The 26,514-nt window shown below is 32.6% G+C and overlaps 2 protein-coding genes and 1 long non-coding RNA gene across 3 annotated transcripts; 2 read left to right on the forward strand and 1 right to left on the reverse strand.

Moving 5' to 3' along the window:
- Positions 1-286: 286 nt before the first annotated feature.
- Positions 287-1,298, forward strand: LOC135120762 (mitochondrial 2-oxoglutarate/malate carrier protein-like). The gene is made up of 7 exons (XM_064045099.1): positions 287-418; positions 475-575; positions 626-736; positions 792-839; positions 921-1,001; positions 1,104-1,160; positions 1,210-1,298. Exons 1-7 carry the CDS (start codon positions 363-365, stop codon positions 1,296-1,298), a joined length of 543 nt encoding a protein of 180 aa, XP_063901169.1. The 5' UTR covers positions 287-362.
- Positions 1,299-10,225: 8,927 nt separating this feature from the next.
- Positions 10,226-11,489, reverse strand: LOC135120743 (transcription initiation factor IIA subunit 2-like). The gene is made up of 5 exons (XM_064045074.1): positions 11,400-11,489; positions 11,296-11,347; positions 11,174-11,245; positions 10,357-10,432; positions 10,226-10,308 (listed from the first exon to the last, which is right to left on the reverse strand). The coding sequence occupies exons 1-5, from the start codon at positions 11,459-11,461 to the stop codon at positions 10,250-10,252; spliced, it is 321 nt and encodes a 106-aa protein (XP_063901144.1). The 5' UTR covers positions 11,462-11,489; the 3' UTR covers positions 10,226-10,249.
- Positions 11,490-23,472: 11,983 nt separating this feature from the next.
- LOC135120779 (uncharacterized) lies at positions 23,473-25,347 on the forward strand. The gene is made up of 11 exons (XR_010278726.1): positions 23,473-23,548; positions 23,605-23,679; positions 23,887-24,083; positions 24,141-24,193; positions 24,248-24,399; positions 24,454-24,516; positions 24,592-24,779; positions 24,833-24,870; positions 24,920-25,020; positions 25,093-25,210; positions 25,263-25,347. It is a non-coding gene; the product is annotated as an uncharacterized LOC135120779 (long non-coding RNA).
- The last annotated feature ends 1,167 nt before the right edge of the window (positions 25,348-26,514 follow it).

A 26,514-nucleotide genomic window follows, 5' to 3' on the forward strand; every position in this document is an offset into this window, starting at 1 on the left:
GCAAATTTAGTTTTAAAAAGCCTAACAAAGATCCTTTTCTCTCTTTAAGCACACTGTAAAAAATGCAAGTAGTTACTTTACAGTAGGTTGACAATTTTCTCTTATAGAAGGAGGGCCCCGTCCAAATCTTGAAAGATTTACTAGCAGTATTATTAAAGAAGAGGGAATTTTTTCACTTTACAGTGGGCTGACAGCTGGTATAACCAGGTTATATGGGCAAAGCAGCTGAAAAAGTTGTTAACAGAGTTAAAAGCTTAATTTAAACCAGGCAAATTTTTTATGCAACTTCTCGCTTTGGTCTCTATGAAGTTTTCCGAGATGCACTCTCTCGCTATCGCGATATTGATTTTGTTAGCCGCGTTATGACTGGTGTAGCTTCCGGAGCTTGCGCTGCTCTCATTTCTTGCCCTGCAGAAGTGTACTGTTCATTGCTGAATCCTTGTGTTTTTTTTACAATCAACCTTGTTCAGCTAGTGCCTTGGTGCGTATGTCAAACGATAGTTCTCTTCCGTCGGGTGATCAACGAAAATATAGACACATAATAGACTGCGCTACGAGGATCTGGCGAGAGGAAGGTTAGTTAATAATGTAGTTAACTTTAAAATGTAACAAGTCTATTACATAGGTGTGCGCACGTTCTGGCGAGGCTCCTTGCCTTTTGTTAATCGGGCGATGGTTGTCGGTGTCTGCCAGGTGGGCACCTACGATCAGTTCCTTTCGATCTTCAGCAAATTGGGTTTTTTTTTGTCGTCTAAAAAGTATACAATAAGATTATAAGAAACATTCTGCAGATATCTTGAACCCCACCTCTGTGGTTGCTTTTTCGGCTATGAGCGCCGGTAATTATATTTTCTACAATTATTTGTTTTTTTACTTTTGTAAGATGTGTGGTTTTATAAGTTTATATTTTTAAAATAAAGGGCTTATCTACTCGACTCTTACAATGCCTTTAGAGACAGCTAAGAACAGAATGGCTTTTCAAAAACCAGACCCGCGTGACGGTAGCAATATTTTATTATCAATAATTTTTTTTTTTAGGAAGTACAAGTGCTAAGCTCTTTCCTGGCGTTATTATTAAAATTAGAAATAAAAATTATATACAGGGGAAGTTGTCTACAAAAAAACGTTTCAAACGATTAAGCGGATCGCTACCACAGAAGGTTCGAACTAGCTTTTATGATATTTACAAGTTCTCATACTCCTGTAAAGGTCCCCTTTCTTTGTGGAACGGATTTTTGCCATACTTCGGGAGGTGCGGAGGTTCTAAAAAGCAATATGATTTTACTTTTGTAATTTAAAGAGAAGATCGATAAATAGGCCATACTATTTTGATGTTCTTAAGTATGGAGTATCTACGAAAACTTTACATCAAATTTTGTATTATTTCAAATTAAGAATTTTAAAAGAATATATCTTGCAAGGATACTTTCTCTGTTTCATGATAGTAGTATGTCAAAAATAAAGTTTAATTAAGGTGTTGCTTTACCTTTCTTATACTAAAAGTTGCTAGGGGTCAGGCCACAATAAGACTTATAGTCTATTATATATTTTCATCGAAGAGAAGTGACCATCAGATTATACGTTATTAAGGTGTTATATTTTAATTAATTAATACTGATATATTGCAGTTGATATGCAAACACGTCTTTACTATTAAATCCTTTTTGTCCTCTTAGTTGAAGAATAGGCAAGTTGACTCTCTGCGAAGACATATATAATAAAAATAAAAATTAAAAAAATAATAATTTTTTTAAGTTAAGATCAAATATTATTACATTTTTGTCGTTATAAATTGTATGCATAGTACAACTGTGGATATGATGCAATAGAAAACTAAATTAAAAAACTACCGCACGATAATAAGTTTTCCATATACACGGATATTAAAGCTACTAATTCAAACGTAAAGAAGATGCTTTAATATTTGGCTCTTAGAGTTATTATAACATTACATGAAGATAAACTATGAAGAAACTGCTAGCTATACCCTATACTTATACATAAAACATTAAGGGAACTAGTCCAAAGCTCCATAAACATATCATTATACCAAGATTATATAAATTACATAATAAAGTAGTTCGAACGATCTAATTTGCTACTTTGTAAAAAATTTCTATGATTTTTTCAAGGTTTAAATCAATGCGAACTATTAAAAAAAAGGGGATAAACATGAATAGTGGTAATAAAGAATCTTAAAGTTTTTTTATCTATCTCTCTTTCTATCTTTTATTTTTCCTTTCATCTTAATTTTGTTTATTCACATAGCTCATGTTTATATGTTTACTACAACCAAGAAGAGAGAAGATAAAGGGAGCACTCGCCCACACTTTTTAAATCGCTGGGTGGCCCTTGGGTAATGAACCCCCCATACATTTAAGACAAATTTAGTGAGCATTAAGAATGTCAAGTCGACCAGATTTTAAATAATTAGCAAAAATGATCTTATTAAGTTAGCTCTATTTTAATTACTAATTTACATATACATAGTAGTTAAGCATTTTTATTGTCTTTCAAGTTGAACCGATGAATCCTGAGACGACGTCAATTCTCAAATAGCTCGTTAATTAAATTATTGACCAGGGAAACAAGAGCTTTTTTTTCAAGTAAAGTTATTCTTTTGGCGACAAAACGTTATTGTCATATTCTAACGATGTTATTTATCGGGTACCTAAGATTCCAGGCGCATATAACCTCCTAAGTTGCACAGCTTTCGCAACTTTAGCAAGGTGGAATAATAAGCTTTCAGATTAGGAAATTACAACTACTCTAGCTACTTTTTAAAATCTACTAGTAAGAATTTTTTTTTGAGACAAGTATAGATCTAAGTTAATTGATCCTCCTAATAATATTGTTTAACAAAATTTATCAATACTCCTTATCCATGTTAGGTTTTCACCACGCCAGAACATTGGACGCTAATCTATCGTACTCAAGAAATCATACTCTTTACGCTAGTGTTATACAACCCTCTTTTAAGCCACTACATATAATAACATTCTCATTAAAGTCATAACTTGTTTGGTCATATATATTTAATTTTAGGGAATGGCAGAACTTAAATATTGAGCATTTTGGCCTTTTAAGCTGTTAAATCATCGACACCATAGAGTGGGGCTCCAATTCCTAGGCAGTGGTTTTCTTGGCGGTTTTCCAACCCCACTAGGCAAAATGGCGGGAGTCCGGGCCAGGTATTTTCCGCTTTTTTCAATCCTTCTGGGCAGTCCTGAGAGTGCAGACCCATCGGGTGGGCACTCATGCACGCTTAGATCAGTTAAGCGGAATATTATTCCCTCTTCTAATTAGGGCCTGGATGCAGTATGTCAGGTAATAATAAATAAGATATGAAGCAGAGATAACTTTATAGAGATTGGGGGAGATTCGCTTACGCTATGAGCTAAAATTAGTGTAAAGTCCCTTTTCCTTTATTTTAAAACTGACATACTAGTTCGAACTTTTAGGAAATTTTAATAAGCTTAACTTCTTCTAAAATGTTTCAAATGAAGAATAATATTACGAGAACTTCGGAGGATTAAGAAACGACGGAGAAATATAGTACTGAACTCCCTCCGTTGAGTTGTTCTGAACCTTTAAAAACTTACATACTTTACATATGTTATTTATGTTATATTTAAACGTAATTATTATTTGATATTTTCTTCAGCAGTTCTCTTTTATACAATGTTTATTTATTTTGGTAAGAAAAGTGAAACCTTATTTTAACTTCGCCATTATCTTCCCCTAATGACTCACTGTCTTTTGTTAAGTGGGGTACATGAAAGGGACAAACATACCACTTTGTCTCTTCTTTCTTTATTTAAATGCACTTACGGGCGTGATCTTACTAACTACCTTTTTATTAATAAACCGCTTTAGCAGAGTGAAACTAATGGCTTCTAACTAGAAATTATATTGGTTTTCTTACTTTTTATTATAGTTAAATATAGACTTTACTACCATCTTGAGTATTTTCCTTAGCGTTGGGTGGTAATCTAGTACTTCTTTCCTAGCATTAACAATCGTATGAGGAATGTGGATAACTATTTAGACTTTCTAACTTTATTGAAGCAATAATAATGTGCTATAACATAATTCATGCTATAGCTCTAACAAAGATTTTTTATAACTATTTTAGTAGAACGACCTAATTAGTAGTTCTAGACTGCTAGTTAGTTTCCTTTTACTAAAGTAGAAAGTGAAAAGTAGGACTCTTCTTAAGGTGAAACAATCTTCTCAATCGAATAGCCAGAAACTAGAAACTAGAAACTCTTAACTAGAAAGAGAATTTTGATCTTTTTGTTATAGGTAACTTGCTATTAAAATGCTAGGGTAATATCCAGCATTGGCTTACAACAGGTGTTAACGTTCTCAGTGGTTGAAAAATACTTCAATTTTTTGTACGACAAAACTGGTAAAAGAGTGTATCTATATGCATAGATATTTTAGAGAAAAAGAATCAGTAATAACAACACGGCCCGCAGTTGGGATTCAGTAGTGCAGCGTACATTAGACTCTTTGCAACGATTAAAGGCGTCTTCCGTGTGTCATAGTAAATGAGCAAATTTAAGAAAACATGCATTCGATAGGATCGTATAATAACTAAACATGTTGCAAAAATATGTACATTTTAGTTTGGGTAAGTGCTTTCTCAATAAATCTATTTCCTTAGGGCTAGCAGTAAGAATTTTAGCATGATCAGTATTACTGGTCAGGGGCTTTTTCAGGAAGCCTAATCTACCCGATAGTAATTTGTCAAGGCTATGGCCTAGAAAAAAAATAATTTGATTAGATATTATTAGTATTAACAATGATTGTAAATCTTAGTTTAAAGTTTAAAACACGTAAATAGGGTAGTTTCGCTCTCCAGGGTACAAGTCAACCAATAACGGATATGCTCTATTGATTGGTAAAAAAATGAAGTTCATATTAGAATTGTTATAAGTCTAGGACTGAATCGCATTATTATCATTTCTTTAAGTGCTAAAAGTACTTGGCTTAGCTGTATCACATACTTTGACTCAATTATATTTAGTATTGGGCTTAGAGCGAATAAATCTACATTTGTTAGGATATTATACCGGTTTCTTACTAAAAAACCATTTTCTTTAATAAATAAGTACATAAGAGGGTATTGGTCCTAACCTCAAACTCATGCGTAAATATTCTTAAATTAAAAACAGCATGGGGTGATCAGCGCAAACAGCAGTGTGTTCCTCTTTCGATCCGTGCCTCACTAACCTTACTAGGTTCCAAGATAACCTTACCTTTTCATACCAGCAATATTTTCTCTCATGCGGTAGTTAAAAATATTAAAAACACTGAAACAGTTTTATCCCCACTAAATCTCTCATGAAAGAGTACTAAAAAATATAATAAGGTAACTTTCTTAGTGTTTAAAATTTGTTCGAACCTCACATGGGAAGCTAGCTATACCGTGACAAATAGTAGATAAACAAGACAGGATTAGATGCTAAATAGTCAAAACAACCTAGCTACCTTCTTTCAAGATACTGATATGTTACCAGACATAATAGTAAACAGTATCAGTAGATCCTTGAATTAGCGCTTTAGCACTAGATTTTAATAATTATAACTCAGTAGATACTGGGGATCACGCCCATCTTTTGTTCGTCACCGTCCCTTATCAACTCAAATAATGACTCTATTTTACACCCTCTTAAGGGTTATTTTGCATGAATAAAGTCTCTAAGTTTATGTATAAACGAGAACAAACGCTAGTTTAGCTATTTTTTGTCTCCCTTTGACCAAGGCGGTGTTGGCTTTGAACGTCATCATTTAAAAATTAATGGCGAAGCGTTTGAAGCGGACCTACTCTCCTGCCTTCTTAACATAGTGGTGTAAGCGTTCGCTAAACTACCTGAGAACTACTATAGACTATAATAAGGTGTAAACGTGCTATGAAAGTTTACGAGAGGAGATTAAAGCTGTGTGAAGATAATTAATTAAAAGTTTATGTTAAATTGGTTAGAACAGTAATTATGCTCTTCTAAACAAAGGGGTCTACGAATATTAAATGCAGTGAGGAGCCACTTAAAAAAAAAAAGCTGCCCGAGTCCTAATAAACGTATCTCTTCGTTAGTTTTTGGAGCGAGTTATACAAGTTTCAGATATTAGAAAATTAAATATGATTCTGGATCGTTTGAAAACTTTAGTATTATAACACGGAGAAAGAAGGGTGGCTACGAGTTTGTAGCCAAGTTTGGTCGTTCCTGCTTAGAAAAGTTTAAAAGGTTTCTAGAATGAAATTTTATGAACACCGGATGACGATAAGTTTACTTAAAAACACGAATAAGACTTTTAAACAAAAAAAAGTCAGATGTAATGACTGATTGTGAAATTCTGAATTTAAACTTGGTTCTTTGTGATCTTTTTTTAACACTATCTTTGTTACAACAGAAATGGGGTTATGTATGTATTTTTTAAAGGTTTATTGATCGAGGGCTCAAGGATGAGAAAGAAATTGGCATCTGCACCGGACCATCTGTTTATGTTAATGTGGTGTTTGTTGTCCTCTTTAAACTACTCTAAATTATCATATGTATTTAACGAGTTTTTATAATTTCAGAAAAGGTCAAGAGATCAAGATTTACATATATGAAATTGACTATTAAATTTGTGGCTACTTACCACTGAGAGTTGGAGTATTTGAATGTTAAAGTCCCGAACGAGAATCAGGATAAATCATTTATATATAAATAATCATGTAGTAACAACCTAGGGAACATAGTTGATTAAAACGGTAGAGCATTAAGCATTTTTAAATTACTTGCTTTTAGCGTTAATATGATACAAGAACTAAGAAGAAGCACAAGATCAAGTATTCCCATGCTGAAAACAAGCGGTAGTCATAATGTTATTGGAGACCGGCATAAGAGTTTTCGCAATTATCGATACATCAGCCTTTCGTTGGCAGTAGTGGACACCCTTGAAATATAATTGTAGTTTTAGTTTGGAATTCGTAAGGTACACTCATCGACCCATAACTTCTTTCGAGTGGGCGACAGGAGCCTTTAATTTTAAGAAAGCCAATGACGCTGTCTTTTTCAACGTTGAGATCGACGTTGAGAAGGTTTTCGGCTTGAGAATGCCAAGCAGGCCTGTCATGCAAGCTGCACGCTTTGACGATCCCGCGCGGCCTTCGAGACGTGCTCGAAGCCAGCTCTTCAGCGTACGAGTGGGCGATAAACTAACGCAGCAGAAATGCCTCTGCCTCACGCGTGGTTGCCCTTAGTAACGCCCATTGTACGACGGTCAATTCATCGTCAAATTACTCATTTTTTTGTCAGTACGTATAACTTTATCTCGATGCGTCTGCTAGCTGTCGTCGTTATTAGAGTTCTCTATTAATGTAGCAAAGAGCAAGACATTCCTAATAACATAGAAACGTCTTGCACTGCTGAAAGTAAAATAAGCCTTCGTGGTAATAAGAAGTCTCGCTTCGAGAGCGACAATACAAATTTGATGCTCCTTCTAACAAACGATTCACAATTTGTGTTTTGTGTGCAGTGATACACCTCACTGCGAACTACGGCTTGAATTTTTGGTCCCAACTTTCATAAGTAATACAGTCGCCCTTTACCTTTACTAATCATATTTTAACTGATGAACTCAACCCATGAGCCTTAGAATGGCGCACAATACAACCATCCGTGTGACGGTTGAAAGCTAAGTAAAAGGATTTATATCAAACTTGAAGGATACATTCTAGTATAATTTTTTCAGGTACTTACGGGCGACTAATTAAAAGCTTGAGTAAATGAAGTTGTTAACTCGATCGAGCATAGAAAACGCCAGTTATTGATAAGGACAAGGGAAAAAAATTAGTTCCAGGGACAAGACATTTTTATTATCAGCCGGTATAGCTGTATAATTTTTATAGGAGTTATTTTTTCTCTTTATTACTTAAATACATCGAATAATAAAGATTGCGCAGCGTTGTTTACTGGATACATTGACTTATTGTTTATGAATTTTTATAAAGGTTAAAAAAAAATAAGTTAAATTTGTTTTTATATATTTATATTTAAATTCGATTTGCAATATTATAAAAAACTTTTCTAAAAATTAAGGTCCCTAACAGTATTTATATACGTTACGAAAAAGAAATGTTTCTCTTTAACTGGTTAAAATGTACAAACCAGATGTGACCCCAAATTTCGCTGTTTTGCGTAAACCGTGCACTGAAACGTAATGACTTAGGATTTAAAAAAGGTAATTAGGTGGGAGCTTAAAAAAAGGTTTAAAGCCTTTAACAAATAGTGATAAAATGTGTAGGAAAGCAACTGTGTTTAGTGCAGAAGCGATCTTCATGACATTATTAAAAATATTAATAAGGATTTGTCTTAATTATTATTCGAACAGTTAAGGTAATAACACGCAAAATAGGATTAAAGTTGACGTAATTTTTTATTATATCAATTATTTGTTTTAACACGATAATTGAGGAAATATTGGACTTTTATATATTCCTCGACGTTTATATATCTACTGGTATGAAATTTATTTAATTTTAACCCAATTTTAAAAACTCGCATCTAGTAAAATAAACTAGCCCCTTTTTATGCAATTGGTACAAAGTTTTAAATGGTGCTTTAATTACTCCTTATGTTCTACTCAGCGCTGATTTTAATCTCAGACGTGCAGTTTACAGGGACTGTGGTGGTACCCCAAAATCAGTCCAATGAAAGGACAAAGCGAACAGGTTTTCATGTATGAAATTTTTTATCTAAACTTAAACACCCCAAAAGAGGCATACAGTATGTCGCGCTATTAAATGGAATTGTGGCTATTATTATTAAAAAAAAAAAAAGTTTTGTAGGTAGTTTTTTTTCTTTTACCACAATTATGTTAGTCACCTAGGCACGCTAACTTGCTCCTTTACAGGCTCTACAAGGCCCCGATGAATTCACTTCCACTAATGTGCAGCAGTACTAATTTTTTTAAGGTATTCAAAAATCTTTTCGGCTATTGTTAGCTCGTAGCCCTTTAGACAACAAGGTAGTTATACTGATTTGGATAAAAAACAATCCACAGCCCCGAGACTAAAAACTTCGCCTTTCGGTAGTCCCAGAGGGCCAACGCCAAAGAAAATTATAAACGTACAAGAAAAAGCTGCAGACGGAAAATAGCACTTCTAAACTTTTTTTATAAAATATAAAAGTGGCCACAACGTCAATAATATAGAAGACCAGTGACCGGCCAATGAAAGAGTTTTCTAGGTAAACCTTCGTTTAACGCTACTACATAATATAAATTTATTTAGTATATTTTCAACTCTAAGCTTTCCAAAAGAGAAAGGGGAAAAAAAAGAAGGAAATTCTCAGGCAATTATTTAAAAAAAAACAATGGAAAAAAGTAACAGGCTAAATTTAAAAGTTGTGTAAGGAAGACCTAAAATTTCACAAAGTCTAATAGTTTTTACGGTGTATAATTTCTTCTAGCAAAGTACACCAACAACTATTTAGCTGCTTATAACAAGGCTGCTGTTTCCATGGACTTATTTTTAAAAAAATATAACGAGGGCATAATAAAAATAGTGGCGGAAATATTTTTTAACTAAAGAGCTAATAAATTTTAATATTACTCCAGAGGTAGTCATAAACTTCTATTAAAAAGGTAAACGTTAAAATAATACGTTCCCTTATTCAGTTTCCGATGAGCCACAGAAATTGGTCTCGCCGCTATTCCACAATATTTGAAAAATAATTAAGTGCTTTAATTTTAAAAACTAACGTTATTAATTCTTAAAATCCTATAACTGGAAAAAAAGTTTATCGTACAAAAAATTCTACAAGTGTGGTTATTCTGTTCCTTTCAAGGTAGAAGTGATAATAACTTAAACTCAAAAGGTAAGTTATAATACCATGTAGTAAGCTAAGAAAATTAGTAAGAGCAGAAATTAACCTATATATTTTGTCAAAAAACCAATGTGTCTACGGACTTTATAAAATAAAGTTGCTTGTGTCAATGTGCAAGTCCACAAAGTTTGAGTTTATATAAACAACTGCAAAACGCTTCCTATAATCTCTTATAAGGTGGTTAAAAGCTAGACATTTATAAACTAATATTCTTTATGATCCACGCCCAGTAAACCCATAAAGGCTAATGAAGAAAAAGAAAAAGAACAGTACAAAAGAGTGGAGTCTGTTATATATATTTCATAGTCCATACATTTCGCTCCAATGCAACAAGCAACAGGTCACTTATGTACAAGAGCAAAAGTAGAATTTTACTGCTTTAATTTTTTACAAGTGACAACTTTCAAACAATCGGAAGTAATTTTTTCGCCTATAATATATTATTAAGCATATGTATAATTTATTTCCTTCCAGTTACCTTCGCTCGTCATGACGACGTCTTCAAGCAAAAAGGTATAAACTTCGTCACAGCACTGATAAGTTCGCAAAGGAGCCTGCAGTAAAGTCGGGGGGTCAATAAAAGAGTTTAAGCAATTAAAAATAAGAAAACTAAAAATAAGCTAACTGGGTAAAATCCGCTTAATGAAAAACTTTATATATACGCTCGTAAAAATTTAATAAATAATAATTTCTATTAAAAATAGTAAGAAAAGAGTGCAGTAATATATATATAAATATTTTTATACCCTATTGGTTTAAAAAAACTTTAGATATATATATATATATTTCCGTTAAAATAATATATAAAACAATATATATTTTAATATAAGAATTCTCTGCTGATCTATAGAATACTTTATAGTATAATATGACCCCAGATAAACGAACAATTCCCAATAATAATGAGGGGTAATAAAAGTATTCATAATTATAAAGTTAAATCCAGTCCACATAGATAAAAACATAAATGCAGCACTATTGATAAATTTAAAAGTGGCGGATCCGCGCAGGACAAAAAGTTAAAAAAACTTACGGAATTACACATAAACGTAAAAATCCTGAGTAAAAGCTACAAAAAATATAGTCATTGGCTTATTATATAGTAGCCCTTTCTAACGGAGGAAGCTTTACTATTATTAGGTTAGTAAGTGTTTTCAAGTAAAAAAAGGGTCTCTATATAAAAATATTTTTTTTAAAAAAAATTAAATTTTATTTTTTTAACCTTGTAGTACTTTTTAAAATTATATACTTATAAAAATTTAAATAATAAACTCAAATAAATTTTATTTAAGGACCTTTATGGTTATTCTGTTTTTTAAGTGAGTAGAAAGGATAGTATTTATAGATTTATCAAACTGAAGAAGAACCTTTTGAAAAATTAATATAACAATATTCTTGAAACCTAACATTAAACTACCCTTTCGGCTAAATCAGTAGATATTTGGTGTGAAGCTACCAACTCATCGAGGCTAATTATAAGGTAAAGTATAAAAGTATATAGGATATATAATGATAAGAGACGTGTTTTGTAGGCACATTCCCACAGTAGTTTCTCTGTACAGTTCATAATAGCGCGAAGACATGCTTAAGCATAAATTCTAGTTAATAGGAGTAGCGCATCCAGCGAAACACTTTTTTTGTCCCCTTCAATCCCAACCAAGCAGTCATGTCGTCAAAAGCGTGTGGGTACTATGTCTTGTGCTCTCCAATGCGACTAAGCCTGATAAAGCTCCAGGTATCCGGACTTAGTTGACTATTGAACATTAGATTATATCAAGAAGCACTTATAAATAAATAAATTTTTTATAAAATAGGTGTATACCATTTTTGTCTGAAACGCACTGGGAAATAGGCCTTGTAGTTATCAAAAATTAATTTTACAAAACAAATGACGCTATCACTCACCTTTTATGCTTTCCAAAGAGGGCAAGTATGCTAAATTATGTAAATTTTAAAATTATTACACGAACATGATAAAACAAAAGCTTTAAATATATAAAGTGATTTGTTTGTGTACGCAGTTTGATACTACTAGTAAACTTGTCTTTTCGTTGTAGCTGTAAGGCTTATCGGGTGTGTCAGAAGGGAATCGAATGCTGAATATATTAAGCATGTTTAAGTAAAATAAAATATTGCCTGAGTAATAGTATTTTTGAGTTCCCATTACTTTTTAAGTTTTAATGCCGAGTACTAATGTTGTAACCATTTCATATCAGTACACCTGCATGGTTATAGCTTAAAATTTTTTTTGTTTCAAAGATGAAGGCATATATTGAAAGGTTACTGTCACATAGTAACTTGTGCATTGCAGTTTTACAACTTTTGAGGCCCATAAAGTAAATTTTACAATTATAAAATATTTAAAGTCTCTGTCCGTCTATGATCAAAGTTAGCTTAAGTTACTTTATTTTATATAGGTAAAAGAAACCTAGCATATTTCATATAGCCCTCTGTTGCTCTTACAACCTTAATCTTTTTTTTTCTTATACTTGAGTAGAATAAGGTAATTAAAGTTGTATTAAAAGAGCCCTTTTGAATTAACAGCTCAAGTCAATGAAAAAAGGTCGTCATGAGTTAATCTTCTTAACTTGAATTTTACCTACAAAGCTTATTAAGGTTCTACTTTGAGTAGAACGCCCCTACTTAAAGAGAGAGACTTTACGAGGTTTATTTTTAAGTCCTATGTGAGAGATTATAGTCTTAGAGAAAAACTAAGCTTCAAATTACAGTCGTTGATTCAACCCCTGCGAATCTGTACATAATTCTACTAAATGAACCAACTATGGTTCGTTCTTCGATGGGTTATTATTGGATTTAGCTGTTTTTGCTCAATACAGTATTGTGCCCTCGTGCTTTTAAAAATACTATATTAGATCCTAGGATGGATTTGCTCTTGAATTAACCCTCATCGCTTAAGGAGACTAGTCTGTTAGTATATTAATATGTATATTTGTTTAAAATTATGATTCAAAACATGATGCTTTATGTATTCCTCAACTGAGATATCTAAATTTATTAATTGTAAATTTGTAAGGAAAAGATAGATATTAATATATTAAAAGAGTCACACAGATACACCTAAACCGGATAAGGGTTGCGATATAACTACTGAAAACTCAAACGCTCAGTTCTCTATCGACCACGTATTAACAGCGAGCTCTTTGTAGAGCCAAGGAAAATATCCAGCCCATAATCGTGAAAAGCAAGGGTGACCAGACATAGTTTCTCAAGGCATTAGAGTAATGCTACCCTTCCCTGTAGACTTTAGCACAACCAATTACTATTAGAAAACGTTATGACTTCCTAAAGATAGGCCATCGAAAATGGTGCTAAGAGAAAATTTTCCAGAACTTGACTGTATTGAAGTTGTTGAAGAGGTCTTACGCCTTTAAGGATTTCACTCATTAAAGTTCGTTTTTATTTAAAAACTATAAAGAACAAAAAGTCCTCCCTTTCGTGGTTTTCATTTGCCAAAATGTGAGGTTTTTATTTACAAGTAACTTGACGTTGCTCAGTTTCGGTAGAAGGGTATAAAAAAAATTCAAACGTTACCGACCAGTGCCACCGTTCTCTGACTTTCGGATAGTGCTGCCTTTTGCACTTCTTCTAATTAATACTTCAAGTGTGCAGACTACCATGAAACCATCAGCTACACGAAGACACCAGATGATCCTCCGAAGCGCGCTAACTGACAAGGTTAGCACACTACTAACTAATGAGGCTGTCTTTATCACCCTAAAAATTCTTACTTGCGCAAACATTGTTCCCCACTTAAATTCGCATAACAGGGTCATACTCCCGGCTAAATAAATGTATCCCTTCAAAGAAAATTATAAAAAAAAATTTCTCAGAAAAAGATTAATCAATCAACAAGTTGGGCTACGCACCTACCGCGAACATATAGACAAAAACAAAAAACTATAAACAAAATTTAATTAAGATCCGAAGGACAATTTCAGCATGGCCAGGCTGTTAAACGATCTTCTTAAATAGTTATAATAACCTCCCATCGCCAGTTTAAATATGTTTGTATGTTATTTTAAATCGTGGACGGTTTTTATGCTAAAAAGAAGAGTTTAAACACTTTCTTAATAGTAAGAAAATTGATGTTGCCTTAATTTGAGATTCACATAGGACCAGAACATTTATTTAATTTTTCCAATTAAGTGCTTCTCCGGGGTCATTAGAGTTATGCGAGAAAAGAAGGGGCGGTCATTATAACTAAAGGCAGCTAGCTCATCCATTTAAAAACTTAGTAAGTTTATTGAAGCGGTGGCTCTTTATGGCAAAGGGGAGATTAGTCATTGTTTTGCATATACTCCCCCCAAATTTTATTTGTGTCATAGAAAGAGAGGAGGAGCGATCAATTTATTGTTCCGTAGAGGGAAGGTATTTACACCTTCAGGGAAAATATAATATGTGGGACAAAAATAGTAACATGTGACAATTAAGCGTACAGACGAGGTATAAGCACGTGATTTATTAGTGTTAACTTCAACAATTTTTTTACTTAAAAAATTGGATATAATTTTTGACCGTAGTAAAGGTGTAATTCTTTGCAGTGATTGGGGATCTTTCGTGGTTTATATTAGGTAAAAAGTCTTAATGGACTTGAACTTTAGAACTACACTTGAAAAGAGGTTTAGTTTTTCCGGATCCTTATAACTAACCACACATATCCCCTAAGGGACTTTAGTTATAAAAAAATTTGAATCGACTCAAACCCGGCCAAGGTAGTAGATCTCTTTTTTGAATACTCTTCCGTACTTTAAGACGTGGTCCTTTTTCATTCTAGCCCTTTGAAATATATACGAAGGTATAATAAATTTAAAGAACTAATTACTGAAGCAATAGAAAGCAATCCATTTAATCTGACTTAATTAGCTACCCTGAAAATTTTGATGTTCCGCTATTAGACTACAGTAATTCAAGCATATTAATTGCTTCGTTACCAGTAGCAACTCTCCAAGTAAAGCACGCTTGGTTGGGGAGATATATATTTCCTAAATTTAGTAGATACCCTTGACCTCCAAAAGCCCGAAGATAAACAAACTCATAACACGCTCGACCAAAAGCTCAAAAATCTTCATTAAATTACGCAAAGGAACTTGAGAATCGAAACTGCACATCCAAATAAATATTTATAAACTTTTTACGTAACAAAACACAAGCAAAAATCTACCCTAAAAATTTTTTTTACTCAAAAGGAAGGACTTAAAGTTTCGAGGTAATTGGAAAACCCCAGATGAGAAAAACTAAATATTGAATAACTTTATCTGATGGGAAGGCCTAATTCAACTAACTTATAAATCTCAAAATGGTCCACGTAAATAGGAATCGCTGTTCAAAGGTAGCAATTGACTATCTTAAGTTTCTTTGAGAAATGCATCATATTAAAATTAAGTCCATAAGATATATTTTACATTGTAAGCAATATAATATTACTAGAGGTAATGGGATTTATCATATATCCATTTTTATAATAAAAGTCTTGTAAAAATAATTTAATTTCAATAAAGTAATGTAATTGGCAATAATTTATCTTCCTTACGGAAACATAAAGCTAACTCTATCAACTATAACTACCTAATCCCAGGCTTTAGTTTCTAAGTTTTTCATACCCTAGGCAAGTCCTAGCCCAATATTTTCCAGTCATTTGTCAGTACTTCAGGCAAGGCATTATACTCAGAAAGAATACATTGGTGGCACTCGTATAATAAAACAACTGGGAAAGGGGATCCAAAATTAGAAGTTTAAGATAGTGCTCTAAAAAGGGTCGCTTATCGCATGAGCTTCCGCTTATGGTGTTATAAATTAATTAATTTTATAATAATAACTTTAGTCTAGAAGACTTGCTAGCGCTCAACGCTAAGCCTTACGATGCAAGTTAATTAGCTCGAACCGTAACACAACCCAAGTCATTATCATTGCGAGCAAGTCTGCTAACGCCCTAGTTACTTCAAAATGAGCACACTTCTAATACAGGTAAGCTAGAACCTGATTCAAGACAAAGGTCAAATCGAAGTTTTTGTCAGTTTTAAGAGCATATCTTTCGACACGTGCGTCTCTAACATAACTCAAGTTTTAGTTTGAATTAGTTAGCTATTGCAACCTACGTCTCTCCTCAGTGCTTGCCCACCCTGAATTCAGAGCCTCAGTTCAGGAAGGTACCATAGTCACGATTCGTTGGGGTTGTGAGTAATTCGCCATTAAGTTCAAGTATCAAATCGGATACTAGACATGTTTGACCTTAGGTTAATATAGAATCCGCCTAGGCAGAGGGCTTGCAGAATTGTTAATGGGCGAACGCCGCAGAATAGTAGAGGGTGACATGACCCGACCAAAGATAAATCTATATTGAACACGCCATCCATCTAAGGATGACAATCTTCCGAGCGCCCTATATCGAAACCATCGGGAACCCTCGAGAAATAACATTCGATCTGAAGCGAATTTTAATATATAGGGCCTTCTGGGACACTTGTACGACATGCACCTGGGAACCTTTAGAGTCTAGTTCTTACGAGCATGAAGAGTTTACATCAATGCTGGACAGCCAAGAAGAAAGCTGCCAATCAAGCCAACCACTAAAGGCTCGATCATCACCGCTGAGGTCTAACCCAAAGGGCCTAACTTTAAATCATGACAGAATGATAGCCTAGATCGCGATGACCACGCAAGCAAAGAAGGATGCTCGCGCTAGGCAAGCACTCGAGATAAAAAAAGACACAGATACGAGCGTGGGCACAAGCGCGAAGGCGCATCGAGAGCAGATTGCTGCTCTCTTATTACGGTGTCTTCAATCACCTAAGAGATGTAAAAAACGACCCGAAAGGTCAAAGATAGTGCTTCTACCTATTTAAATAATAAACACAAAAGTCAAAGTAAGTTCTATGAGTCTAGTATAGGCATAAGCACTAATATAAAAATTAATAAGAATTATTTCAGATATAAAAATATTTATAAAAATATGTCTAAATTTTAAGATATTATAGATATAAAATATATTAATTATTTAAGATAGGTAAGATTTAAAATATATAAGATTATTATAAATATTATTTTTAGCTTCGGCGACATGATCGAAAGCGAGAGGATGACTAGGTTGTGTTAATCACTTTAGTAGATTAGGATGTTATCAACTTTAGTCGATGAAGATAGAAAGTTAAGCTAATGATTGTATCAACTTCAGTCTACAAAGTTTAGCTGATGAATATACTAACTAAAGCTAATTTACATCCTTAGCTACAAACTAACAGCAGAGTTAGTTCATTTTTCTTGCAAACTACGCTAATTAGTCTAAAGGAAGTTAGTATATAAACAATAAAAAAATAAACCTAAAAGGCCGGTTAAGTTAAATTTAGTTATCTTAGTTGTAATTCCTTCTTATGTGGAGCTTTATACTGAAAACGCAAAAGAAATGTGAAAATAAGTAAAGGCATGCGGTTTTTATATATAAGTAAATAAAATTTGTAATTATACACAATTTGTATTTGTCCCTCTGAGTGTTAAGGTTTTAGCTCTACAATGACTTCATTATATATAGCTACTGTTCGTTATTAAAACCACCAATTATGGCGTACCGTTAAATCTAGTTAATTATACCTTTTCTAAAAGTGCATCCCTAATCAGTATTAACTCTAAGGGGCTACAAGAAGAAATAAATCTTAAAATTTTAACCGGAAATTAAACACAAAAAAGAAAAAGCGTTTGAATTGTATTTTTTTTTAATACCCTTTACCGATCAACGCGGTCTTTGAAATATAAACTATTAAGAGGTATATTTTTATAATGGGAGGTAACTCAATCTCAAAGTTCAAAACTTTTATGGTATTGTATTAATTTATTCGCTTTAGTATAGTTGGTTGTTTGTTTACAATATAAAAGAACACTAGCTATTATTTAAAAAAATTAGGGTTCAACCGAACATAGTTGGAAGAGAATGTCTAAATTTTATTTAGTTAATGAGATAAGATTTAATTTAAATGGTTTTACCAAAATTTTTTCAACTCATTTTTTCCTGGTGAAAAATAATCTAAATATTTAAATATATATTCAGCTTTAACGCGGGCTTACTTCAACAGTAACTTTTTTTTGTTAATCCTCCATTTTTTTCCGTGGGTTTTACAGACTAAAATTCGGTAAACTGTTATATTATAACCAAAGCTATTTGTTTAAATTAAATTGGGCAAAACACACTTAGCAACCAAAACGTAATGAGGGGCAGCTTTACGGCTGCCGCTTATCATATTAAGGGGTCCCGCAGGTCTAGTTAGGGGGGGGGGGGGCCTTTTTGGTATAAAATGGCGTTACAGCACTGGAGTTTATCCTACTTCGAAAGGTCAGATGAACTGTGAGCAACCAAATGAATTTTTACTGTTCATGGTGCGAAAAAAAAATTGTAACACAGCGATGCACAAAATACAAAAAAACAGTAAAAAAGAAGGAATAGCCAAATTAACACGTAAACTTTCTTATATACCTCTAGAGTAATAAATTATTCAAATAATTGATTATTACTTAAATTATTAATTATAATTTAAAATTTGTACCCCTCAAAAGCTTCATATGTCGTAATACCGAATCGTCTGAAAGCACTTGATATATAATATATATTTGTACACGATTTATTTTCTTTAAATTTTTTAAATCATATATTATTACATTTTTGATAACCATGCGGTCTAGAACATCTTTTTTTTTCAAATTTTAACTAATCTTCTTATCTTCAATAAATATGTCTGCCTTATGAAACCCAACTTATTTTCTTATGGCGTTTAAACAGTCTAGCTACTATGGCTAAACTCTAAAATTTTAATTGAAATTTTATTTTTTACGGCTAAGTTTACAATAACAGTAAGCTTAATAGCAACAGATTTTACAACTATTTATAATAATTTTATGGTTTCATTGTACATCTCGCACTAAATTTTTCAAAAAATTTATTTTTTAGGCTTAACTTCTAAATTCTATTATTAATTTCGTTTTCTTTGACTAGTCCTTCTTACAATTTGGTTTTACATTTATAGTGGGCAGTATTAAATAACTAACTGCACTTTATAAGACAATTGATTGTTACCCCCAAAAAGTTAATGTTTATTAAAATTTTCTTCTAACGTGATATTTATAACGATTTTTTGATAGTGTATATTTCTTGGGTCTTAGTAATAATTATATACTGCTAGTGTTTTTTCCCTGTATAACTTAGGATAACTCCTCTAGTCATACTCTGTATAAGCTCGATAACACCTCACGTTTTAAGTAAGGCTTATTAGCAAACTTTTGGCATACATTTAACGTTCAAGACCTTTTAAAATATATTACATTGTCCTTTCTGGGATACGACATTCTTTCCTTTATATACCCTTTTTAGTAATTTTGTAAGTAAATCGGCAATTATATTAGCATATAGGAAGATATAATCTAATTTTTTGTTTGCTTCTTCTAACCAGTTCGCTTTTGTGCTCAGCTTGGCCAACTTGCTTATATTAAAAAAAAAAAATGTAATATTTTTGTAAGTTTTAGAAACGTTAGTTAATAGGAGGCAAATACCGCGTTAGTCTATTACGATACTAAAATAAATCTCCTGCTCCCGCAAGTCGCTAACAACTACTTAAGGTGCTAGTTTTTTAATAGGGCTTTCTTTAGGCAAACTCTACATTTTCAAACATTCATAATCCTTTTTCCAAGCATTTTTTTATTTTTTATTTTTTTATTAACCTTTTAGAATTTTTTTAATAGCCTCCCTAGAGGTTTGTTATGTGTGGACTTAATAGTTAAGAGTCCATAGAAACTAGTAATTCTGATTGTCTTGCGAATAACTTATCTTTTTTGCAAAATTATACTCTCCTAAGCGAGGTCATACTATATACTTATTCTCTTTAAAACACGCAAAAATTATCTAGTCAACTTCACCTCAGGTTTTTAAATTCAAAAGTGGCAATGCAGTCACGACTAAACGCTCTTTCTCCAGCTTTTTGTACTTGAACGAAGCCTTATCACAAAAGAAAAAGCTAAACTGTCATTGGTATCGTCGTCCCTTTTACAAGAAAATAAATAATAAAACTATCTGGATTAGCATAAAAAGGCAATAAATTATAGTTTACCTCATAGAGATTAGTACTTTATACAAAACCATTAGCATATAATAAATTTAGTGGAGAGAATTATTCTGGTAAGGTTTAAAATAAATGGTCTTATATGCTTTTTATTTTAATAAAACCGTTAACTTAAAGCAAAATAGTATCGCCTACTTCAGTTTATCATGCTAATTCTACATGAAGATTTTACGTTTTTAATGAGTATTCTAATTTGCCGTTAAATAAACAAAAAATAAATATGATTCGTGAGTCTAAGCATATACCCGATTAGGCTATACAGTTGAATCAAAAAGTAAAGTAAAATTTAATATACCTCATCCATACTTGTATAGAAGAAGAAACTATAATAAACTCAGATTCACCAAATAATAATTTTTAAGTTAACTATAAAAAATTATTACTCATGCTGAAATTCAAAATATATGTAAAGTTGCCTTATCCTGTTAACAAAACAAAATTAAAATTTATCGTAATTTAGTAAATCAAGTAGTAGAGCCTTGTTAGACGATTTTTATCTTTAATCAATTGTAAAGTTATTTAAGGTTTAACACTGCATTTTTACTGGTTTAATTATTTGCTATCGTAAAAAGAAGTTTTTACCACATTAAAGACGCGTAATTACTGGTGGAATAATAAAGTTTGCCTAAACGGATAAAAGTTTATCGGACGCAGTAGATACCACTTTGGCTAACCTACTGTAAACTTTAAGTTTATGCACCTAAAGAGGGATACTAAATTTTTAGATCTTAAGCCGACCTTTATATATAAAAGGAAAAACTTTTAGTCAGTCAGGCGGTTAAGTTTTCGCTTGCGTAGAGGGACTTAGTTGTATATCTCTACTAGTACCCACAGTAAATGATACTAACATGAAGAAAGAAGTTGATGCTGCCGTAGATTTTCTTCATTCTTTTTTTGCTAATAAATTAGAGGAAAAAAAAGTAAAATATTTTTTAAGTAACATAATATATATAGTAAACTTTCTGTTGTCTATTTATAAATCATTTATAGGCTTTAGAATTTGCGACCTGTATTAAAAATCTTCTTCTTGAAAAATTTGTAACAGAAAATTGTTGGATTGAAAATCAACCTTGGAGGGGATCTGGTTTGTCTTTATGCATTTCTTATCAGTAATAGCGTTTTAAACCCCAAAGCCTTTACGCTGCTTAGTATTTTACTTTCGTTAAATTTTCTGCCGATTATTACACTTGAATTCCTTTTTACTAAAGTTTAGCAAGCTTAAATATCTATATTAATTAATCATTTTATAGTCTGATCTTATCATGCAGGGAACCGCTGCATTCGCTTAGATTCAAGAATGGACCCTACACTTGAACGCGCTGCTTCTCTATGTAACATAGCGAGAGTTAACCTGTTACTTCCGTCAGCCTTAGTTATTTGGATTGATCCCAATGAAGTGTCTTACCGACTGGCTTACAGTGATCGTACGCCTATTCTAACATTATACTCTAAGGTATTTTTTAAGCGTTCGTAATATAATTTAAATAACATATTTACTACTCACATACACCGTCGCAACAAAAATCAGAATAGTAGAGATCCCAGCGTTCCTTCATCGTCTAATTATAGGAAATCTACTATTATTGAACGCCCCAAACTGCCATCAAGGAAAACTATATACCCAATTTTATCTCTTTCTGAGGAAAAAAAGGAAGTCCAAGGAATTAAACATTGTGTTACTAATAAGTACACTAACACACCCACAAAGACACAGCTTGTAAAATATGAAGTTTTAGCAAGTTAATATGGTAATATAATTTTAACGAACAATTCTATGACCATTTACGTTCTCATAAGGCGTAAGGCTTTTGTTCAGAGTATTTCATTATAAAATAAACTACATCAAGTTTTTTTTCAAAAGATTTAACTAATTCTTGTTTATTAAACACTATGGCATACATAAGAAAATAATTTTGTGTAAAGTAAGCACCGGGTAGACCAAAAAGGAGCTTATAAATGTATTCTACTAAGAATATTGATATGATGATGAGTAACAGAACTATCTAGGATTATCTTTGATTTATAGAGATGACCGTTAAAAAATAGAAAAATTGAGCGGTAAGCATAACCCTAAATAGCAAGCTGTTAAAGGGTAGTGTGCGCGGTGGATGGAGAGCTACTTAAGTGGCTTAAGGGAAAGAAAACAAAAGACTATTGGCCTTTAAACTTTAACTATATTTTATATTTTTTTGTCTATTATTATGTATTACTGCTTTAGTTTATTGTTTATACTATATTAAATTTGATGCTGAAACCTGTAAGATTAGCATTATAAAGTAAACGAAAATTATTAAAAAGGAATATCAAAAAGAACTTTTACTAAACATCCCTTTTCTGGTCCTACTTAATTACATTAAGTTTCCAGCAGTCCACAAATATTGTTGCGCCAAAATTATATTGACCCCTTCAGAAATTGGCATCTGTGTTTTTAATGAACGGGTCTCATATAAGGCCAGTGGTCATTAATTTTTTTTTAAGTTTTTACTTTCTTTTTTCTTCTTCATAGTTCATTCAACCTTAACAGCACGTACTGAATTTTTAAATTACTGAGAATGTTTAACAAGAGCTCTTTAAGAAAAAATACCAACTTTCGTACCCCTAATTTAGATTTGACAGCAACACCAATTGCTCAGATAACGCCACTTCAAAGTTTTGTAGTGAGTAGTCCCTTAAATTATTTCTGCTTACTTTTTTTTATTAATTACTAATTAAAAATAAAGACTGTAATTGGAATTGTTATCACAAAGGAAGACTTGAAAATTATAAACAAAAAAGGTTTCTTTTATTAATAGGCTACCAATAATTTGGACCCTTAAAACGAACAATTTGGGTTTGCTGATAAAAAATCTAAAGGTGATGGAGTTCTTAAACAAGGGGCAACCGTTTAAAAAAAATGACTGTAGGTCTCTAAATCCCGAATGTTTCACTAAGTTGTAGAAGTTTTAAAAAGCGGTAGAGGCTGTTTAAAATGGAATTAGTTAAATTTAACTCGTTATTTTCTAAGTAGAAGGTTAAGGAAACACATAATCCTTAATTATCCAAAACAGCTACGATTAATTAAATTTGGTTGCAGCAAGTATATAGAGAGCATTTTTAAATTTAAACTTCTGTATCGAAATTAAGGCGATGCGTCTTTCTCCTTGTTCCCCTTTGATTATTAGATGGCACTGAAATATGCAAGACCGGGTTCCTTCTACGTGACTCATTTGAAGACGTCATTTATGTTTTTAAGTGGGATGATAAAGCTAATATAAAAAGCTGGCTACAAATCTTTGAGGCATCTGCTTTTTTGTAAAACTAGTAGTACTTTTCCTTCGTTCTTAGGTATTAGGTATAGATTGGTTCTCTCATCGATCTTCAAAGAGCACAAGTAGTCCCTAAGAAAAGCGATGATTATTCCCCCTACGCTAACAAGTTGCTCCGTGCTCTACTGTCGCAGGAGCGCCAATTATCTATTGTATTATAATAATAGAAATTTTGAACTAGCGATAAGGCCTACTTCAGTTTTTAATAACTTGACTGAAAAGGAAGGTTATCAATCTTTTTATCAAAGTAATTTCTTTTGAGTTTTAATCATTATAAAATTATTAAATAAACAATTTAATAAGTTCTAAGACCCCTTCTCAACCAACCGCTTCCTTTCAATTCAGACTTTTTTAAGCTTGCCGATCTAATAGAGGACGGTAACTTTTTGTTGCCTTTAACTTTTTATAGTACTTATCATTGCTTGTGTCCTGATTAAAATTTTTAAATAGCATCAGAAAATAATTTAAATATGTATGTTTAGAAAAATTCGTACTATTCCATAACACTGCTCATCTTTTACATAGACACAGTTGCATACTTCAACTCTGCTTTTACTTTCCTTATTGCTTTATTAAAAAAAAAAGTTAAGGGTTTTGATGGGCAGGAAGTCAATCTTTTATTGTTAGTCTCAAGGTTGCCGCAGCTTTACATCCCAAGCGTGCCCTATTCTAGTCTTCTGCCTTTAAAGTATTGGCACCCCAAAGCAATGCGGCCGTACAGGCTCTTCTCTTTGCACTGTTTATCTCTATGACGACAGCTATGGCCCCGTCAGTTTTTGTTTGTAAGCTTTCTCCGACCGCATATCCATTATTTGTCATAACTTTTAAATTGGTTATAGGTTTGGGGAGGACGTTGTTAACTATGCAGCATCCTGGGCACCTCATGAAACTGGTATGAGCTTTTCCAATATAAACTTATCATCTTACCTTTGGTTTTACTAATTAGTCCTCTTTCTGACGGACGTTCGAGTGGTAAGGGCGCGAAATGTTGCTTTGGCACTTTCGCTGACTCGTAAAGTCATTTTTGCTTTGAGGTTATTCGTAATACTAGACTGCACCTTAAAAAAACAGCAAAAACTGTAATAATTGAGTCTCCTGGTACCTTTTTTCTTTGCCTTTTCATTCCAGCTCTCTTTTGATTTTTTTATTAAGATATTGAGGAAGCTTTGTTATTACGGCGTTATGCTAAGGAAATTACCTCGAAGTTTTCAAAAGGTTGTGAACATTCTTCTGCTTTTTTTTTTATAATTAAAAAATATATGAAACTTTTTATTTCTAATATGTTCAAAGATGGCGAACTTCAAGCAGTAAATACTGCCTTTCTTCTGGAGCAATTGCGTGATCCGTATTATGTACTTTTTTTTAGAAACTTAAGCCGCTTCTCGCCCTCCCGAAAAATTATAGGAGGGGTCTGTTGTTCTCGATGGCCTCCTGACACTCTTTCCTATTGACGATCCCTCCGTTACAATAGTAACTGGGTAGATTTTATCTTTGACAGAATTTTTAAAGTCTCTGATCTTAAAATAATTAGAGGAGGTCACGTACCTATAACAGAGGAGGCGTCAAGAGGTAGCCTTTGTTTAAGACTCTTTTTTGAGACAGCTCTAATATGTAATAGAGCCTTGCACTTACAGATTTCGACTCAGCATTTCTGATCAACTCGGAACTCTGAATTGTAGAATTGGAAATTCTGCAGCTAAAGAACTTCTTAAAATTGAAGTTGCTATCTCTCATAAAAGTTTATGTCATATTTTTTTTTTAATTTTATATGCGCGTTGTATACATATTTAGGCGCCAGACTTTTTGGAAAAAGATTATAAGAAGCGGACTATTCTAAAGTACACACATTTGTTTGAAGCGTTTAAGTTTGTGCTATCTATAAGGTCTGTGCTGAGTCAAGGGCGTAGAGGTTACTGCGTTTATCGGGTTATAAAGACTTTTATTCATCTTAATATTTTAAGAAATCACTGTAGTGGAGATGCAACCCTTGGAAGGTGAGCGTCTCAAGTCTTTTATGACAAACAACCCTTAAAGTTTTCTCTTGCCATTGCGAAGTATGATATAATAAACTTATCATTTTTATAATACACACACTTATATCTCCTCGTATCTCTGTAAAAGGCTGTTATAGTTTACCTTATATATAAGGACAGTTGTAAAATAAGTTAAAGCTGCGACTTTTTGAACTGTACCCTTTTTTTTTTCGCTTAACCTTCGAGATGGGGCGCCAGACTTAGAGACAAGTCCAATTTTTTAAATATTTTAGACAGTCTAATAATTTAAATATTTCATATAGAAATTGTTGAAAAAGAAAAGTTCGTAGAACTTAGTAATTTTAATCTTGCTCCAAGAGTTTATAGCTTATAAGGAACGAAGCAGCCACTCGAAAAAAACCTAAATATCTAGAATTGCTGTACTTCTTGGTGCCAACTACTTTAGCTTCCAGGAAATATCACTTTAATAATTTATGGTTAAAGAAAATGTGAACCCTTAATAAAATCTTGACTGTTTGGGAAGGAAGATTTAGATGCATTGTTCGCTATCTGCTATTATATGCGGATGAGATCCTCATTCAGTTTAAATACAAAGTTAAAAAATTAAGTGTCGTTTAGTTTGTTAGTTTCTCAGCTTTCTACAATCTCCTTAGTTATAACAATGGTAACGTAAAGTTTTTAAAATTTAAAAGTCTTTAATTTTAATTTTCCTAGCTTTCCACAAAAGAGGTTCTATATTAAAAAATTAAAGATAGGGTGGACAGCAACAGTGTTTAAGGCCCTTTTGCAGTAGAAATCAGAAGCTATAATGCTATATATTGTATAGATAAAAGCAGTACAATAAAATTTTTTGAGAGCGCAAACAATTTTTTCAATTGTAAAAGGGGAACAAAAGTTGTTTTTGGCTCAAGATTCAGAGAGTTTAATAAGCTGAATCTTCTGGTATAAATTCTAGTAAAATAAAAAAAAGAGGAGGTAAAATATCGAAAAATTGTTAGAGGATATTCAGACTTCTATGTCTTTCGGGAGCCCGATAAAAACTTGATGCACTAGTGAAGGGGAAGTAATCTGCGATTAAAAAAGAAAAACATAGTAATTATGTACTTAGCCCCTAAAGTTTTTGGTTAAAAGGAAAACATTTTCCTAGAAGCAGGCCAAATATATCAATATTTGACAACTAAAATATGTTAGGGCCACTAAGGAAGGCTAAACTTTTGTT

Source organism: Zophobas morio, unplaced genomic scaffold (genome assembly GCF_036711695.1).
Source record: "Zophobas morio isolate AGI-343-1 ecotype UQ-CSIRO unplaced genomic scaffold, CSIRO_AGI_Zmor_V1 ptg000419l, whole genome shotgun sequence".
Taxonomy (NCBI): Eukaryota; Metazoa; Arthropoda; class Insecta; order Coleoptera; family Tenebrionidae; genus Zophobas; species Zophobas morio.

What these genes read in the sequence shown, in the direction of transcription:
- LOC135120743 (XM_064045074.1), bottom strand. Translation starts at nt 11,461, where the DNA reads ATGTCTTCGCGCTATTATGAACTGTACAGAGAAACTACTGTGGGAATG. An exon ending in GGAATGTGCCTACAAAACAC is followed by an intron (nt 11,348 to 11,399) that starts GTCTCTTATCAT and finishes CCTTATAATTAG; the next exon opens with CCTCGATGAGTTGGTAGCTT. An exon ending in CTACTGATTTAGCCGAAAGG is followed by an intron (nt 11,246 to 11,295) that starts GTAGTTTAATGT and finishes ATTTTTCAAAAG; the next exon opens with GTTCTTCTTCAGTTTGATAA.
- LOC135120762 (XM_064045099.1), top strand. Translation starts at nt 363, where the DNA reads ATGACTGGTGTAGCTTCCGGAGCTTGCGCTGCTCTCATTTCTTGCCCT. An exon ending in TTCGATCTTCAGCAAATTGG is followed by an intron (nt 737 to 791) that starts GTTTTTTTTTGT and finishes AACATTCTGCAG; the next exon opens with ATATCTTGAACCCCACCTCT. An exon ending in GCGGATCGCTACCACAGAAG is followed by an intron (nt 1,161 to 1,209) that starts GTTCGAACTAGC and finishes ACTCCTGTAAAG; the next exon opens with GTCCCCTTTCTTTGTGGAAC.